This window comes from Nerophis lumbriciformis, linkage group LG11 (assembly GCF_033978685.3).
Source record: "Nerophis lumbriciformis linkage group LG11, RoL_Nlum_v2.1, whole genome shotgun sequence".
NCBI lineage: Eukaryota > Metazoa > Chordata > Actinopteri > Syngnathiformes > Syngnathidae > Nerophis > Nerophis lumbriciformis.
Window position 1 is genome coordinate 6,756,777 of NC_084558.2, and position 19,433 is coordinate 6,776,209.

Genomic DNA, 19,433 nt, shown 5'->3' on the forward strand with positions numbered 1-19,433 from the left:
TATTGCAAAAAGCACGGTTCTCTTAGGTCTTACTGTGAAGTCCACAGTAACATGGACTAGATTAACTATAACAACATTCTCTATTAATATAACAATGCCTCAAGCAATGAATGACCAAAATGCATTAAAGACTTTATTATGGGTTAATTTATTTTTGTCAATGAATCCAAGTGGAACAAGATGGCATCCTCACATATGTAAAGCGATGTACCTCACACACAAACATTACAGTCGGTTTGCATTTCAACACAAAGCAGTTCCAGTGCGTCAAAAAATGATGTCTCGCTTTCTGCTTCACATGCCAACTCAAAAGCCATATCCTCTAAACATTTGTATTAACTTTAAATCAACTGGCAAAAAAATAGAACACTTAAATTGTTCCAACAACATTAACACTCCTCAGTTTACATTGCCTTAACTACTGACTGGAAGAAAAAACATGATGAAACTTACAACTTGAATTATTTCATATTGGGGATCATAAACTCAGACAGTGCGTTGATCAAACAGTACACAAAATAAAATAAAAAGATGCAATCTACCAGCAGAAATGTGTTTCACACTCAAGACCCTCCAAATTCCAATGTAGGATTCTGCATAAGATGACAAAAGAATATTAAAAAAGCAGACCAAATGTAATTTCTCTATTGGCGTGGCGGTTTATTGAATAAAGGTCTACCAAATTACAAAGATGTGTACTGCATGATCTGCAACCAGGCTGAAGAATGCATCATGATAAGCGGTGTCTTGATAAAAAGTAATTAAAGAAAAAGAAAAGTCAAGTCTATGGAGACTATAAGGAACAGTCTGTGGCTTGGAAATTGACAAATGGGGGAAGAACACACAAGGGTGTGCGTGGGAGGATGAATGGACATTTGGGTCTTCACAGGTTTTCTCTGTCGTCGGCCCTGCGAGAGTCCGACCTGCCGTTCACGCCGTCCCGTCGATCGTGCTCCCGTGACTTGTCTCTAGACGAGCGCTCTTGGTCTCTGGAAGACCTGGTTCACAAGGACACAGAGTGGAGAATGTCAATACTCATCTGGCAACTTTTATATTTGACGCTTGCTAAGTTTGCTTAATGACCGTAGGTCATTAAGCAAACACTAAAACCTTAGAGAGAAAAACAACAAATGGAAGTGTAAATACAATTTATTGCAAAGTAAGACAATGGTGCAGACAGATCTGTCCATGTTGCTCAGTACAACATAAGAAAACAGAACAAGTAAAAAAAAAAGTGCACAAGAAAGTGGTTTTTATGTACTGAATACTCACCTACCAGGTACAAGCAGCAATCGTGTTGTCTAATACTCATAAAGGTTTATCTAAAATTAACTTTACCCAATTAAGTGCTTTTTAAACTCTTATTACTTAAAGGGGTACTTTTCTTACCTATTGGTACCTAGTTTTTGTGTATTTTGGATCAGCCTAAGCCCCGAAAACATTAAACCATGGAGGCATTGCGGAGATATTTATAAAAATGTTGCCTTTCTTCATACTTCCTCCAAACGCGCTGTTTGGAATTTGTCTAATGTGTGACATTTTTCCCTTGGTGTGACGTCAGCGGATATCTCCATATATGGTAGAAATTTACCTGAAGAGCTTTGTGCGAGTGCACCAGTGAGCCTGGTTACATGCACATTTCCAAACGTTTTTTTGGTCCCCTGCTGTTCAGTTTTCCCTCGGGAAAACGGTTTGCACTGCACATGTAAACGCGTGAAATCAACCGTTCTGGGCCCCAGTCTATGTGCGGATGAACCGCTTTGGACTGCTGGTGTACGCCTGTCCACAACCGTTTAATCACGCATGTATACATCCGAGACCTATTTACTCTGATGTCGAACGGAACGTCATCACGTTTACGGTGTTACGTCGAGTGACGCTTCAAAAGCGGGGCGGGAGAGACATGAGAACGAGGAAGAAAAAAGAGAAATACAAACAAACAGCATGGCGAGCTAAAGTCAACATTACTGGTGTGACGAGGAGACTACGGTCTGCCTTAGCACTCTAAAAGAACTTAACATTATGGTGCGTATAGATGGAAAAAAGCACAGGAACGGTGACATTTGTAATATAGTGACCCCTACTTCACAATTGGAAAACTGACCTCCGAGGGAAAACTGAACAGCAGGGGACCAAAAACGTTTGGAAATGCCCATGTAACCGCAGTCAATGTAGTCCGACACTGCAGTCAATGTAGTCCGACACTGCAGTCAATAAGCGTTTTTTTTTTTTTTTCTCCTCTTGTTGCGGGGCAGACTGGCTCGTACATGTACATGCATACTCTGCTGTTGCCATTTCTAATACACAGTACCTTATAGTTCAGGGTTTCCCCTTAATGTATTTGAAATCTTAAAAATGTGGGGTTATTTTATGTAAAGTAAAATAATGTATTGTAGCGTCCAGAAGAAGACACACAAAGTCTGACGCTCGACCGCAGACAGCGATCTTCAAAATTTAAGATGACAGTGGTTACTTTTAAGGAGAGAAAGGTTCCCAGCAGCGCCAATCAAGTGTGACGTCAGGCTCTCTGCAGTTTGCTTTTCGTGGAGATGGAGCGATAGAAATAATGAGTCTCCGTACACGAGTAGAGTCTCCAATAACACCAGAAATAGATGCTAGATTTGTTGCCCGTTGTTTTTAATAAAGAAAGAGTGACTAAAATGATTGGAGAAATCTCGAGAACAAAAAACTCATTCATTGTACAATAAACAGCAACAATTCAAAAATAGAGCAAAATAATATTATGTAAGAAAAATATATTTTAATACTGTAATAACATTTTTGTTTTTAAATGTATGTACGCATACAATTTTTTTTGCCTTTTTAGAGAAAATATATGCATCATGGCACTCCCGGGGGAAACCCTGGCAAACTTAAATCCTTCAGACTTCATATGGAAGCGCTAAAAACCACAACATGGATGACGGGGAGAAGACGCAGTTGAAATGGAGGCACGTAGTAAGACCGCCCAAAAAACAGCGCATCTTGAAGAGATGATCAGTCTACATGTTATGTAGACCACAGGGAAATATTTCAAATGCAGAACAAAAATCGTAATATGACCCATTTAAATCATTGCTTGTACTTCCAAGCCTTCGTGATAGCGACAGTTTGACCCAGAAATTGACTAAATCAATTTACAAGTACAAACAAATGAGCGGTGCCTTTAAACACAATATTTGGCCTCAGATGTTCCACTTTATCACATTTAACCAAATATTAGTTGACCTGGCTTTTTCCTAGACCAGTTTTTGGAAAACTAGTATATTTTGTCCACTTTGTGGTATGTAAAAATACTGGGACACAAATCTAAGACATTTCTTATATTCAAGTCAGCAAACTTGTCACTACTACTTATTTTCTGATACATTTCTGTTTAATCTAAGGCATAAGTATTGTGATATTACAATGATGGTTAAAACATTGTTATGAAGAGCGTGAGCATTAAATAAATGTCTTGCTGATGAAAGTAAAAGTGTGTACTTATGTCTGGAGCTTTGCTCATGACTGTGACGGTGTCCTCGGCTGCGAGAGCGGGACCGGCTGCGATGTCGCCTCTTCCTCTCCCTGGACCGGGAGCGTGAGCGACGCTTGTCTCGTGATGTGGAGCGTGAGCGGCGCCTCCTTCGGTCACGAGAACCTGACCTAAAAATAAAAGACGTGACTCAGTTCAGAGGGACATTTGAGCTGAACAAATTGCAAATAGGACAAACAAAGTTCTGACTGTACCTTTTAGGCTCTCTGCTGCGGGATCTCGTCCTGTAAGAATAGACGACTTTAAAATAATGAACATACACATGTGCACCATTAGGATTTAAATAAGAGCACTCACCTTTTTTTCATCTTTTCCTCTTTCTCCCTTTCTTCACGTCTCTTCAGGCGGTCCTGGTTGCGTTGCTCCTGCTTGTCCACAACCGTTTTCTAATAAAGAGAATTGAAATCTTATATTCGTTAACTAACAAAAAAATCATATTATCATACAGTATATCGTAATAATCATTTCTGAATTTTTATTTTTTTACATCTGCATGCTGTCTGTGCCTTATAATTAAGTATTTTAGTACCGGTACATAAAACCCAGGAAAAGAATAATTTGTCTTCATGGTGGTCAACCCCTCCAGATCCAATCACAGGATATAGAGAAAGGAGGGGTGAGCAGAGCCCACGAAGGAGCTTCCTCATTAGCTGACGCGATATAAAGTGAAGCGCGTGCATGGTGCGAACTTGTTTGCAGTAAAGCATGGCTGCCCAACACCCACCTGGAAAGAATGCAACCTGTGCTTGCTATTACAGCATATATTTCCAAAAAACCCAAAAAGAGGAAATCAGAAGAAGAAAATAAAGACGATGTACGTCTAAAAAAACAAAAAAAGAGCCAAAACTTGAATAAATATTGGTCCGGCGTACTCAAGATGGAGGGCATTCCAGGCCAGTCCTGGGCTAACTTTGGAAGCGCAAGTGACTGTTTTCCTTCTCGACTGGTAATCTGTAATCTGTGTTCCAATTTCCTATATTTTGTGTATCCTTTTGCGTGGCGACGTGTGTTACCGATAGTGTGCACCAAAATAGGAACTAGGGGATCCTTTGATGCAAACTTCAGACTGCCAACCTATGCGTGTGCATGTACAGCTCTCGTCCGCAATTTTGGGCACTTCCAGAAAGCAGGAGACTAGGAGGGACTATCAGAAAGGTGCGCAGAGTGGGGTGCGGGAATTACAGTTACAATTCTGCCTGGTGACACAAGATTCAAGTACTCCAGCTTTAAGACACGTCTCTAGGGTTCGCAGTAGAGGACTGTGGAGTTTTCCCGCAAACCTTTAGTTGGTCCAGTTTCTCTCTGATTAGGATGAAGCCGAGGTGGAGCTTCCCGCCAAAATGGTCGGCCAAACGGCGGTCGTTGTCATGGAGACCCAGATAGGCAGAGCACACCTCACAAACGCGCAGTTTCTGCTGCTGGAAACTGGAGGCAGGCATGGAGTTTCTGTATTCCTCCTAAAAAAAACACACAAACCAGTCATCATCTTTAAGGATGCTTTTTTTAAGTGTGTGCTTCAGCCTCACCTCTGCATCCTTCTTCCTACTGCGGACCTTCTCCACTTCCTGCAGAACCTTCTGAGATTCGTCCACGTTTCCTTCTGCTCCGAGTTGCTCTGCCTTGGCGAGGAGCTTTCCGATTTCCTCGTTCAGCTCGTGGACCTTCTCTGCCTGCAGCACACATCACATGTTCTTATTTTTCACCCAGAGAAGAGAAAAAAACAGCTATTTTGTTATGTATTGTTTACAACAAACCTTTGCTGCTACTTCAGCACTTATCTCTTCTTGAGTCTCAGCCAGGCGTTTCTTGGCAAGCTCTGTTCTGCGGTCACAGTCGGCGATAAATGACTCCAAGTGATCAACCGCCTTCAAACACAACACAAAACAAAGCGATTCATTATTAGATCAGGTAGCAGCTTGACATAAAATATGAAGACCTGTGTTAAATCAGTGCATTGCAGATTCTGTCACCTGTTCTGCATTTGCATTAACTTGTATTGCCAAATCACTTACGTCAAGCTCAAAAAAGAGGTCTTTCTCCTTGGAGGCGATTTCATAGTCGGCTCGAAGCGCCAGGTCATGGATCTTGGTGCAGTCTCCCAGGTCCATGCGCTACAAGCAAAACAAACAATTTTTATTCATTGAGTTTAGTAGAGTGGAGTATCTATACAGCCTAAACTGCAGACATTTAACAGTTTTGTAGATACCGCCGTATTTCTGTTTCAAACTCTTCACAATAATGTTGTGACGGTATCAAACCAAAACTTAATGTGTACCGGTAGTTTTGTTCTGGCACTTTAGCTTTGGCCAAGTCTGAAAATAAACTATATATTCCAGAATCCTCTGCGCAGCACGAGACCGGCAAGGTGGGGCTGTGGAACACCGTAAGTAGATGAGTAAGTAGATGAGAAAATATTTTGTTTTCGGCTTCATCCCACCTCCAAAGACATGCACCTTGGGATAGGTTGACTGGCAACACTAAATTGGCCCTAGTGAATGAATGCGAGTGTGAATGTTGTATGTCTATCTATGTTGGCCCTGTGATGAGGTGGCGACTTGTCCAGGGTGTACACCGCATTTCGCCCGAATGCAGCTGAAATAGGCTCCAGCACCCCGCGACACCGAACGGGACAAGCAGAAAAAAATGGATGGAAGGATGGACCAAAACCGAAAAAAAAAAAGAAAAAAGTATGCGTTCTGCTAAGCAAAGCGCACCACTTTTGCCTGAGGGTTTCCAAGGCGGCACAGCCAGCCATTCATGTCACAGCGCACGGACGGAAGTCACCACAAAAACTGTACATCGCGGGAAATCATTATGGCAGCTTTGAAAACAAGGATCTGTTCTCCAGCATTAATTTTGTCTCTTTCTGGACTATCTGAGCTAACTGGACTGTGGAGTTCAAAGTGCATGTGTGAAAAAGCCGGGGAGGATACAAGCAAACTGAAACATTTCTTGATGAACCCCTTAATTCATCCATACATTTTCCAACGCTTGTCTCTCTGGATGTCGCAGGGGTGCTGAAGCCTATCCAGCTGCGATCCGGCAAAAGGCAGCGTACACCCTGGAGAAGTTGCCTCCTCTTAATAAAAAGTAACCTAGAAAATCTCTTTTAAGCCAGAAAAGGTATTTACTAGGGGTGTAACGGTTTGTGTATTTGTATTGAACCGTTTCGGTACGGGGGTTTTGGTTCGGTTCGAAGGTGAATCGAACGAGTACACATGCTAGCAGCGACCGGTCTAGGACAACATGTAAAAGCCAGAGCTGGAAGACCCTCCTGCTTCGTTAAGATCTCCCGTTTGGGAACACATTGGCTGCGCAATACAACAATGGAGGACGGAGTTTTGCCGAAATTGTTCAGCAGCTGCTTCTGACAACACGTCAAACATGTGTTGCACCTTTCCAGCATCCGGCTGCCAGACCGTAGTCGAGGAGCGCAGAGGAGACACTCCTACAGGGCCGATGTATTCTCGGGGGCAACACCCTTCACTCTACCCGGCAGTGGGTCTCCACAGCTCCAGACTCCAGGGTAAACGACGAGTCCGGCGATTAGTTGCAAATCGTGGCTTTATTGAGGTCTTGCACACAGCCAATCCAACAAAGCACTAGCCACTCCCCCCACTCACGCTACCGCTCCCTCACCTCGCTCGCCCACACACTCACCTCACATGCTGTCACATATTAAAGGGCCACACACACACATACGCTACTCTCATAACACATGCTAACCCATTTGAAGCGTCACCACCGCATTCAAGCAAGTCAGGCAGGGCTAAAGCAATAGCAAATGTTTTTATAGCAGCAGATATAAGTCCATATTGCATTAAAAACTAGATTTTGACCCACTTCTATGGTGGAAGAACAATGAGCTCATATATCCTCTTACTGCCAAGTTAGCCAGGCTGGGGGGAAATAGAAAAGTTAATCTGAGGCTGAGTTGACTTGAAACTGTTTAATGTTGCACTTTTTATATGTAGAAGAAAAGTTTTGTCATTTTATTTAATCTGAGCAACAACTTGAGGCAGTTAAATGTTGATTAACGTGGACCCCGACTTAAACAAGTTGAAAAACTTATTGGGGTGTTACCATTTAGTGGTCAATTGTACGAAATATGTACTGTACTGTGCAATCTACTACCGGTAATAAAAGTTTCAATCAATCAAAAAAAGCACTTTATATGTAGAAAGGTTTTGTTAAGAAACCATTCTGCGCCTTATCTTATTTAGTTTTTTATTTTATATACAGTTAGGTCCATAAATATTTGGACATTGACACAATTTTCAATATTCCAGCTCTGTACACCACAATGTTTTTAAAATGAAACAATCAATGTGTGCTTTAAGTGCAGACTTTGAGCTTTAATTTGAGGGTATTTACATCCAAATCAGGTGAACGGTGTAGGAATTACAACACATTTTATATGTGCCTTCCACTTTTTAAGGTACCAAATTAGTACATTGTTTAGCTTCTTTGCTTAATCCATTCCATAATTTAATCCCACATACTGTATACTTAAGGTTTGAAGATTAAAAAATTTAAAAATAAGTCTAGTTTAAATTCAACCATTTACATTTTTTAAAATGGTATTAAAAGTACGTTTAGTAGAGATATACCAAGTGTGGGATCTAAAGTGCTGTTACAAACACACATTGTGAATAAAACAGTTACCAAACTATTTTCTAAGCATGTTTTATCCAGTTTGACAGTTCACTTGATCCAAGGGCATACTCACACAAGGTCATTTGTGCTGTGCTGACTTCCACCACGCTCTTCTGACCCTCACTCAAACTATGCATTCCAGTCACGGCCCATTTGCTTCTCCCATCACTTCTATCTGTCAGTCTTACTGCAATATCCCTGATTCAGTTGTGGACTGTTTACAGTCTTATAAGGAGTCATTCTAATTATATATTCTGCAAGGATGCTGCTGTCATGAATGTTTTGATAAACCAGCAATCACATGAATTGAATAACATTTTTTATGTTCGCAGGGGAGTGAGTGTGCCGTAGGTTTGACTTTTGGATTAGTTTTAGTCTTTGTATTTTTCTATTAATAGTTGTTAGTTATAATTAAGAATCTGCATAGAGTGGTCACATTGGTCAATAAATGACACTGTGTGTGTGCATGGAATCAGGACCCTGGACCACCTCTTCCAGTTGTGCCACAAGTGGTTCCGGGACACGTGATTTGAGTGTGCCCTGTTTTAGGTGCTCAGTGGGCCCAGATACAATACGGCAGTGTTTTTCAACCTTTTTTGAGCCAAGGCACGTTTTTATCATTGAAAAAATGCGGAGGCACACCACCAGCAGAAAACATAAAAACACTAAACTCAGCAGTTGATATTGACAATAAAAAGTTGTTCTCGCAAGTTTTGGATAAGAATTCAAACCATAACCAACCATGCACGACTATAGCTCTTGTCTCAAAGTACTCTCACATCACGCTGTGACTTATTTGGGGTTTTTGGTGTCTTCCTGTGTGTGGGGTTTTAGTTCTTGTCTTGCACTCTTATTTTGGTGGCTTTTCCTGTTTTGTTGGTATTTTCCTGTAGAAGTTTCATGTCTTCTGTACATTGTTTATTGTCATGTCATGTTCGGATGTAATTTGTGGACGCCGTCTGCTCCACACGCCGTAAGTCTTTGCTGTCGTCCAGCATTCTGTTTTTGTTTACTTTGCAACCAGTTCAGTTTTAGTTTCGTTCTGCATAGCCTTCCCTAGCGTCAATGCCTTTTCTTAGCGGCACTCGCCTTTTGCTTATTTTTGGTTTAAGCATTAGATACCTTTTTACCTGCACACTGTCGTCTGCATATTGTGATCACAACAAACCATGTTTCCGACATCTACAAAGCAATTGGCTACCGGCTGCCTCCTACTGATATGGAAGAGTACAAAACATGGTTACTCTGCCGCGCTCTAGACAGCACCGACACTCAACGGCACATTTGCAGATTATTATTACTGGTTTGCAAAAAATATTTTTAACCCAAATAGGCGAAATTACATATTCTCCCACGGCACACTAGTGTGCCACGGCACAGTGGTTGAAAAACACTGCAATACGGTATGACTAATGTGAGTACACGCTGACATAGATGCAATACCACTTACATTTGAAAAGGATCCTTACTTAAAACAACAATCTTTAATTTATTTGGCATTGCTACGTACAGTTCCGGACAAGATGTCGTGTGGACAGCAGTTGAGGAGGTGACTTTTGCAGACTCGATCATCCGTGAATTTGACCCTCTGCCGCGTTTCATCTCCTGAAACAGTCCAAAAGACATCCAATTAGACAAATTTGTCAGTGGGGTGGTGAGGCGTTGACATATCTGACTGCTATTGCACTGCATAATACAAGAATGTGTCGTATGTGTCACAATATTTGTATTTAAACAGTTTGAGCCCATTGTTTAAAACATCTTGGTCATTAGCATGTCATAAGAGCATTACTAACTTTACTTTGCCTCTCTGTGTAAGTGAGAAGCTGAAGGCTCTATGGCCTCATTGTGTGACGCTTGTTGCTATTCTTGGTGGCAAACTTACCCTGGACTCAATGTCAGTATGACAATGACAGAGCTTAAACTCTCAGTATATCTTGTTTTAAAGGCTCAATAACCACCTTGCACATGTGTGAAGAAAGGCTTTGTTTTACATAGCATGTCAACACATAAGTGTCGTCCTTTGCTCCAGCCAAGCCATTTACAGACATGATACATTGACAGAAATTCAAAAAAAGCAAAAGTAGGTTTATACACACTGCGTTCTGCACCACATACTGTACCCTTCTGCATCTTCAAGCCCTCAGCAGCAGAATTTTAAACCCGCTGTGGGAAAGTAAAAATAGGAACAGATTTCTTGCCAAACCTGTGGTAAGAAGTTGGGAGTCATACAAGAGTCAGATCGAAAATGATGTGTGCAAAAATGTTTGTCTCGTCTGAAAACTGCCTGAAAAAATAACTGGTATGCTGAGATATGCTTGGTGTTCATTCAGCGCGACCAGACGTCTTAGCTCAAGCAGCTTAGCACTATTCGAAATTGAATTTGCCATTCAAGAAATGACCAATGTGTATATTTTTTAAAAAAAATAAAAAAATAAAAATAAAAAAACAGGCTACAATTACTTCCGAAAGGCAAACAAATACTGTTTGGATATTCATCATAACAGCTTTAAAAATTATGTGTGACTCACGGCTCGATGAACATGAGGCTTTTCTGCAACTCCTTTGCAGATTGATGTAGGCTGGCAAAGATACACTGAACCTTAATGAATAAAATAAAGGGGCCACAATTGTTCAGTTTGTATGCAACATATGCATAGGAATTTGCTGATTATCTTAACACACATACATACACCCACAAACTCACTCACACTTATAAGAATGATCCACTATAGGTAACTTAGGATGAACCTCTTTATGAAAAAAAAAAAAAAAAAACAGGGCAGGGCAGCAATATTTTTTCCTGCCTAACTATTTTTTTGTATGTTAATGCTTGCATCCAAATGACTAAAATATGTATTTTTTTTATTTTTAATGTTTTTTTTACGTCGATTATGGTCCGCGATACACCTGCACAACTTAGGTCGACATAATACAGGAGCTTTGCCGTGCATGCAACAGTAAGCTTAAGCAAAGATAATAGTAGTTTTTGTTACAGCAATACACCTAAAGCATGTATTACTAACATACATTAGCATGTGCAAATAAATGTGTCAACTTAATACACATCAAATATGTATTACTAACATATATGCCGATGATGCTTTTCATTTTTTTAAATAGATCGTAAAAATAAATGTATCTAGTGCAGGGTTTCCCCTAGACTGCCAAGATATCTGTGGCGGTGGGGGCGTGGTCAACATGATAGATTAATTTGCACAATTTGCTATGAGGATATGCTTTTATAAAAAGGCTCAAAAATGTATACATACTAGAGATGCGCGGTTTGCGGGCACAACCGCGGAGTCCGCGGATTATCCGCGAATCGGGCGGATGGAATTTAAAAAAATTAGATTTTATCAGCGGGTCGGGTCGGGTCGGGTCGGGCGATTGAAATTTAAAAAAATTAGATTTTAAATAGATTCAGGCGGGTGGCAGTTCAACCAATTCGGAAATATATATACATAGTTAAATGTTGTTACCCACATACGAAAAACGAGCAAGCACCTGCAGCATATGCCACAACAGAAGAAAAAAAAAGAGATGGACACTTTTACGGAGCGGAGAAGGCCCCCGACGCCTCGCCGGGGTCCGGGACCGAGGCCCCTTCCCCCGAGAGGGCCCCACCGGGAGCCGTAGCTGAGGCGATCCGCGAGAAGGGCCCGACGCACGTCCAGGGTCACCACCGCGCCCACCGCACCGACACCCCGCCTCGTCCGCCTTCGCCGCGGCCGGCGTCACGCGCAGCAGGTAAGCAGCTTACCTGCCCGCCACCCCCGTGGCCGGGGGCTCGTAACAGGGGTCACTCCGCGCGCTCCGCCCGCGCAGCTTACCTGCCCGCCACCCCTGTTGCCGGGGGCGCGTAACAGGGGTCACTCCGCGCGCAGTGCGCTCACGAAAGGGGTGGGGCTCACCCTGGTTGATATAAACAGCAGCTAGAACGGTGGCCATGGAAGTTGGAACCCGCTAAGGAGTGTGTAACAACCCACCTGCCGAATCAACTAGCCCTGAAAATGGATGGCGCTGGAGCGTCGGGCCCATATACCCGGCCGTCGCCGGCAGCGAGACGCGCTTGGAGGTGCGCTCAGCGCGGCTCCCATATGATTGCGCACTGGTGTGCGTCTGGGTCGTGACAGCGTGGCACGCGAATGCTGCATTGGATCAGTCTCTTTTCTTTAACAGGCAAAAGCTTTATAACCTCACTAATGCCTTGCATCGTCTATATTAGATATATAACAACGGGCGGGTGCGGGCGGATGGCGGGCGGATGCGGTTCTGATCAAATGTTAGATCGGGTGGATTGCGGATGGTTGACGACTTTCTGATGCGGTTGCGGATGAAATAATTGCCTATCCGCGCATCTCTAATACAAACATTTAAAAACAAACGTGTTATTAATTAGTATTAAAAAAAATCTATTTTGCCATACTTTCAATTGTTGCTACTTATTGTAAAATGTACTTTGAGATTTTTTTAAGTGTCTAGAGACTTTTAATTACTTTTCTATTGAAAACAACTAGCACCAAATCTAACATCTTCTTCTGGCGTTATTATAAAAAGGACTCAAATTTAGAGACTCTTTAATGCTGTCCCTAGATGTCCCTGACGAAAGAGGCGAGCTGCAGCGAGCATGACGTCACACTTGCTTCGCGCTGTTGCTCCAGTTAAGACTTTTTCTTCTTAAAAAACGCCACTGTACTCTTAATATTTGCACATTATGTAGATGGCTGTCAGCGGGTATATCTGGGATGGATTAAAATTACTTCCACATAGCAGACATAGCAGACGCTGACAACGCTCCAGACAATGATGTGCATTTTGTTTACATCCAGTTCCGGCAGCGCAGTTTTCGGTAATCAAAGTTTTTTTTTTTACGGTGGTTGAGTTTTCGGTACATCACTTGTCAATAGTGCGCAAGTAATAGGCTTTATATGTCAATTCATACTGTAACGACCGGAGGGTGTTAATGTTTTATGTTCTTGTGGTTTGGATTCAATGTCAGTTTTTCCCATGTATGCAAACACACCATGCGTGCCTGAAAGGTGATTGGCGGAGAATGAAGAAGTGTTGTGTGTCTGGGGAAGCGCGCACTCACAGAGACGAAAGTGTTTGTATGGGAGGTAAAAACTGTTGGAGTTGTGCCGTTTGTTATCATAAGATTAGTAATAAAAGTTAAAAATTGCATCGGACTTTGTGTGATTTCTTCTTGGGGCTACAATATCTTATATTACTTTAAAAACCCTTATTTTCAAGGTGTGGCGGTAATTAAAATGCTGTGGCGGCGCGCCACATTCAATTACATTAAGGGGATACCCAGTAGTGTTGTGACCACTAAGTGTTCATGTATATTCCTCACTCTATAGATATTTAATTGATGGTTTAGTACAGGGGAAGGGGTTTCCCTACATGCAAACAGACACGGCAAGATTAATGCTGCCACACCTTCAAAATATATTTTTTTTAACATGAAAACACATTTTTAAACATGAAAACAAATTTAAGAGATATAATGTATGAACGGATATAACGTATAGTCTATTATTTATATAGTAATGGCTATAAGAACTTTGAAAAACAGCTCAAATATAATAAAAATGTTCCTCATTGCCTTATTTTAATCAAAAAAGAAGGTGCATAAATAGCCGGTCAGGAGCGCATCAGCTGGTTGCATACCTAAACGGAGTTGACACCAGACAAAAAGGAGAGAAAGTTGAAGAGAAAGGCAAATTAATGCATTTCTTGTTCAAGCCAGTGTAGACTATCTTAAATATTTTGATATTACTACTGACAATAACGTTTAACTTTAACTGTGCCTTCGAACCTCCATTTGGACATCACTGTGTGGAGTTTTCTACGGGTACTCCAGTTTCCTCCCACATTCCAAAAATATGCATGTTAGCTTCATTGTAAATTGTCCATAGATATGAATGTTAGTGTGAATGATTGTCTATCTGTGCCCTGCGATTGGCCATGCTAATTTGAGTTAGCTTGTCTAAGAGCTAGTCAATTGTAGGTTAGTATTAATCTACCGGCGTTAGAGCTCAACCTTCATCCTGCATAATTGTATTGCTTTTATCAGTTTATTCCAAATTATATTATTAATCGAACATGATTCCTACATGTATGTGCACTTTGTGTATATGTAATGTGTTTTCTTTAATGTGATTAGTTTTACAGTGACTTCATTGTGAAGAATATCAACAAAACAGAGTTATTTTGTTCAATTGACCCCTCCACCATGTATGTATATGTGGCAATCTAGGAGAATCCCTGAGTCCAACATTTTTTTCCACTGAGGGCTGCACACTAAAAATAAAAGCATGCAGGGGCCATTTTGATATTTTTCATTTTCAAAACCAATAAAAGTATTTATTGTAACCATTAGGCCTACCCTCAATTTTGGTAACTGTTAAAGGTCCTTGAGACCCAAAATGGTCTTGGTCATTAAAGTGTTGGAAACAAATATAAAAATGCTTAAATATTCACAGCTGAACTTCAGATCTAGTTTTTTTTAGATTTATGCACTTTTTGTAAAAACAAAACAGTTTTTTATGGCAAAAACACAAAATACTGTATGCAATATTTTCCCCAAAAAATTGTTCAAAGTAGAATATTTGATGTGAAATATTTGGAGCCTTAAATAGGTAAATGATTCATAACATTGCTTTTGGTTCATTATTGTTTTTTGAGCATTGACACTTTATAAAAAAATATGTTGAAAAGTCTCAGTATCCGAATCGACCCCCCACTCATAAAAGTGTTTAAAATAAGTCATATATCAATATATATTATTGTTACTTACAATGCCTAAATTTCTAGCTCAACCTCAAATCTATCTATTGATTATACGTTTTTATAATTTTTTGAGCAATGTCAGTTTTAAAGTAAATATTGCAACCTTTTTTTGATTACATTGCACCGGTTTGCTCTTAAATGTTACATTTTACGTTTTCCTTTGTTATTCATGCCTCAGCAGAAGCATTTAAGTCCCATCTTAAAACTAATTTGTATACTCTAGCCTTTAAATAGTCCCCCCTTTTAGACCAATTGATCTGCCGTCTCTTTTCTGCTATGCCCCCCTCTCCTTCGTGATTAGGTGACCACAGATGAGACGCTAGCTGTTCAAAGTCGGAACCCGGAGTGGACCACTCATCTCTGCATCAGTTGGGGACGTCTCTGCGCTGCTGACCTCTCACACTATTAACTAAATCCACTCCCAAAAATCTGCGGTGCCCTCCAAGGTTTCTCATTGTAGCCCATTGTATTGAGTTTTTCCTTGCCCTGATGTGGGATCTGAGCCGACTGAGGATGTCGATGTGGCTTGTGCAGCCCTTTGAGACACTTGTGATTTAAGTGAAGTGAAGTGAATTACATTTATATAGCGCTTTTTCTCTAATGACTCAAAGCGCTTTACATTGTGAAACCTAATATCTAAGTTACATTTAAACCAGTGTGGGTGCCACTGGGAGCAGGTGGGTAAAGTGTCTTGCCCAAGGACACAACGGCAGTGACTAGGATGGCGGAAGCGGGGATTGAACCTGCAACCCTCAAGTTGCTGGCACGGCCGCTCTACCAACCGAGCTATACCGCCCCAATTTAAGGCTATATAAATAAACTTTGATTAATTGAATGTGTGTTACTGTAGTGTTATTATTACTTATTGTTAAGCATGGGGACGGCATGGCGCGGTTGGGAGAGTGGCCTGAGGGTTCCTGGTTCAATCCCCACCTTCTACCAACTTCGTCACGTCCGTTGTGTCCTTGAGCAAGACACTTCACCCTTGTTCCTGATGGTTCCTGGCTAGGGCCTTGCATGGCAGCTCCCGCCATCAGTGTGTGAATGTGTGTGTGAATGGGTGAATGTGGAAATAGTGTCAAAGCGCTTTGAGTACCTTGAAGGTAGAAAAGCGCTATACAAGTATAACCCATTTACCATTTAGTTACGTTTACTTTTTGACCTGTATGTACATCTTACACTGCAACTCTACACTGGAATATCCCCAATGTAAGATTAAATAAATATACAGGTAAAAGCCAGTAAATTAGAATATTTTGAAAAACTTGATTTATTTCAGTAATTGCATTCAAAAGGTGTAACTTGTACATTATATTTATTCATTGCACACAGACTGATGCATTCAAATGTTTATTTCATTTAATTTTGATGATTTGAAGTGGCAACAAATGAAAATCCCAAATTCTGTGTGTCACAAAATTAGAATATTACTTAAGGCTAATACAAAAAAGGGATTTTTAGAAATGTTGGCCAACTGAAGAGTATGAAAATGAAAAATATGAGCATGTACAATACTCAATACTTGGTTGGAGCTCCTTTTGCCTCAATTACTGCGTTAATGCGGCGTGGCATGGAGTCGATGAGTTTCTGGCACTGCTCAGGTGTTATGAGAGCCCAGGTTGCTCTGATAGTGGCCTTCAACTCTTCTGCGTTTTTGGGTCTGGCATTCTGCATCTTCCTTTTCACAATACCCCACAGATTTTCTATGGGGCTAAGGTCAGGGGAGTTGGCGGGCCAATTTAGAACAGAAATACCATGGTCCGTAAACCAGGCACGGGTAGATTTTGCGCTGTGTGCAGGCGCCAAGTCCTGTTGGAACTTGAAATCTCCATCTCCATAGAGCAGGTCAGCAGCAGGAAGCATGAAGTGCTCTAAAACTTGTTGGTAGACGGCTGCGTTGACCCTGGATCTCAGGAAACAGAGTGGACCGACACCAGCAGATGACATGGCACCCCAAACCATCACTGATGGTGGAAACTTTACACTAGGCTTCAGGCAACGTGGATCCTGTGCCTCTCCTGTCTTCCTCCAGACTCTGGGACCTCGATTTCCAAAGGAAATGCAAAATTTGCATGGTTGGGTGATGGTTTGGGGTGCCATGTCATCTGCTGGTGTCGGTCCACTCTGTTTCCTGAGATCCAGGGTCAACGCAGCCGTCTACCAGCAAGTTTTAGAGCACTTCATGCTTCCTGCTGCTGACCTGCTCTATGGAGATGGAGATTTCAAGTTCCAACAGGACTTGGCGCCTGCACACAGCGCAAAATCTACCCGTGCCTGGTTTACGGACCATGATATTTCTGTTCTAAATTGGCCCGCCAACTCCCCTGACCTTAGCCCCATAGAAAATCTGTGGGGTATTGTGAAAAGGAAGATGCAGAATGCCAGACCCAAAAACGCAGAAGAGTTGAAGGCCACTATCAGAGCAACCTGGGCTCTCATAACACCTGAGCAGTGCCAGAAACTCATCGACTCCATGCCACGCCGCATTAACGCAGTAATTGAGGCAAAAGGAGCTCCAACCAAGTATTGAGTATTGTACATGCTCATATTTTTCATTTTCATACTTTTCAGTTGGCCAACATTTCTAAAAATCCCTTTTTTGTATTAGCCTTAAGTAATATTCTAATTTTGTGACACACGGAATTTTGGATTTTCATTTGTTGCCACTTCAAATCATCAAAATTAAATGAAATAAACATTTGAATGCATCAGTCTGTGTGCAATGAATAAATATAATGTACAAGTTACACCTTTTGAATGCAATTACTGAAATAAATCAAGTTTTTCAAAATATTCTAATTTACTGGCTTTTACCTGTATATGTTTAAATGTTAAATTGAAATGTTCGTTTTTGTTTTTATAAAGCAACAGTGTTAAATACAATCGTCTTACACTTTTAGTGTACAGTTAGCAATCTTAAGCTAACGATGGCTAACATGGAAAATAAGGCTGCATTAGACGATCCGTCACTAAGACGGCGATGTATTGTTTGTGTTGAAATACTGCCATTGTGGATGCAAACATTAAACCCTAGACTCGTATTCAGCTATCCCACCGCAAACATGTTTAAGTCAGCCCTCATAAATACATGTCCATTCACGCAGGCCTGCCCATCACAAGCCTGCCTCACCACAGGCTCCATCTTGGCTAACGAGCTAGCTCAAGCTAGCATGCAACGGCTAACTCACCGTCCCTCGCTGTTCCCATCAGCTGGTCGAGCAAAGCTCTCATTTGAGCTTGGGCGGACATTGTCGCGCAGCTGGTCCTTCACGCCGTATATAAAAGCAGGCAACGGGAGGGGGAAACTGTTGTTATTTCCTAAGTTTTTAAAATACTCGTTCGTCCGAGCATCTCCGCTTTTCAGACGTTCTCCTGTCTTTTTTTTTGTTTTTTGTTTTTTTCATGAAGGGGAAGTTACGTAACATCCCGTTGAATCAAATTTCCGTTTAGCGACCTTCCAGGGAGGGCTGTGCGTTGTGGAATAGACCAATCAAAATGCTCGAGAGTAAAAAATATGATCCAATCACAGCGAATTTCACTCGACTGTATTCATTTTATCCTCCGAACTTTGTTTGACAGGCAAAAATCTGGAAAGTCAGCTCTACCAACTAATTGCGTATGTTTTCACAAAATACAATGGTATTATTAAACATATTGTATTATATATTACGTTGAAGATAAACAAAGGTACGGGTGGCGCACAATCCGTGACTTTTTAATACGGGAAGTGCCACCTGGGAGACAAAGTCAGGGGTAAAACGTCATCGCAGTGCCTTTCATTTGTTTCTTCACAGCCTGTTGGGGTGCCAAGTCTACCTGCCTGCTTTTCGCAACAGGAGCTAAACACCCTGAACACGACACCTGAAGGTGAGTCTAAAAAAACTAGAATTATTTTGACTAAGTTTGTGTAGTTGTTTTAGCCACTTTAAAATGACCGACGCTTTTATCGGCAACTCTGATTTACAGTTGACGTGCTGGGGTGTCTGTAGAAGAAGTTGTTAGCGTTCAACTTCATGCTAACCTCCTATCAGGTTCAATGTGTTGAGGTACTTCCGGTACAGCTAATTATTAAACTCGTTTATTTACACGATACTTTCAAGTTGTATTTATTTTAGTGCATCTTTTGTGCTCAGTTTTACGCCTGTAGGCTACATAACACAAAACAGGTTGAGCGAGTCATCGTTGTTGTGTTGGGAAGTCTCTGGAGGGTTGGCTTGTTTCAATAGGCCCCACTTTACAAAGGTGGGTCCATCCATCCATTTTCTACCGCTTGTCTCCAAATGATGCATTCAAAGGTATCCGAAATATACACGCAGTAGTTATTACTGTCTAACTAAACTTTATGCCATCTCATGGGTCTGTGCTTATATGACAATACAGTTCCTTGAAAACTTAACCATGCACATATGAATCCTTCTTTTGTCAAGCAGATCTACCTGTGGCAGGG

General features: G+C 41.4%; 1 protein-coding gene across 2 annotated transcripts; it reads right to left on the reverse strand.

Annotated features, from left to right (window-relative positions):
• Positions 1-129: 129 nt before the first annotated feature.
• luc7l (LUC7-like (S. cerevisiae)) lies at positions 130-18,403 on the reverse strand. Of its 2 annotated transcripts, XM_061967563.2 has the most exons (11): positions 18,175-18,383; positions 10,723-10,793; positions 9,702-9,796; positions 5,548-5,646; positions 5,290-5,400; positions 5,062-5,205; positions 4,816-4,992; positions 3,833-3,921; positions 3,730-3,759; positions 3,484-3,645; positions 130-998 (listed from the first exon to the last, which is right to left on the reverse strand). In XM_061967563.2, exons 4-11 carry the CDS (start codon positions 5,641-5,643, stop codon positions 884-886), a joined length of 924 nt encoding a protein of 307 aa, XP_061823547.1. In that variant the 5' UTR covers positions 5,644-5,646; positions 9,702-9,796; positions 10,723-10,793; positions 18,175-18,383; the 3' UTR covers positions 130-883. The 2 variants fall into 2 exon arrangements, with proteins under 2 accessions (XP_061823547.1, XP_061823546.1); XM_061967562.2 differs by lacking the exon at positions 10,723-10,793 and having other exon boundaries at positions 18,175-18,403.
• Between the last annotated feature and the right edge of the window lie 1,030 nt (positions 18,404-19,433).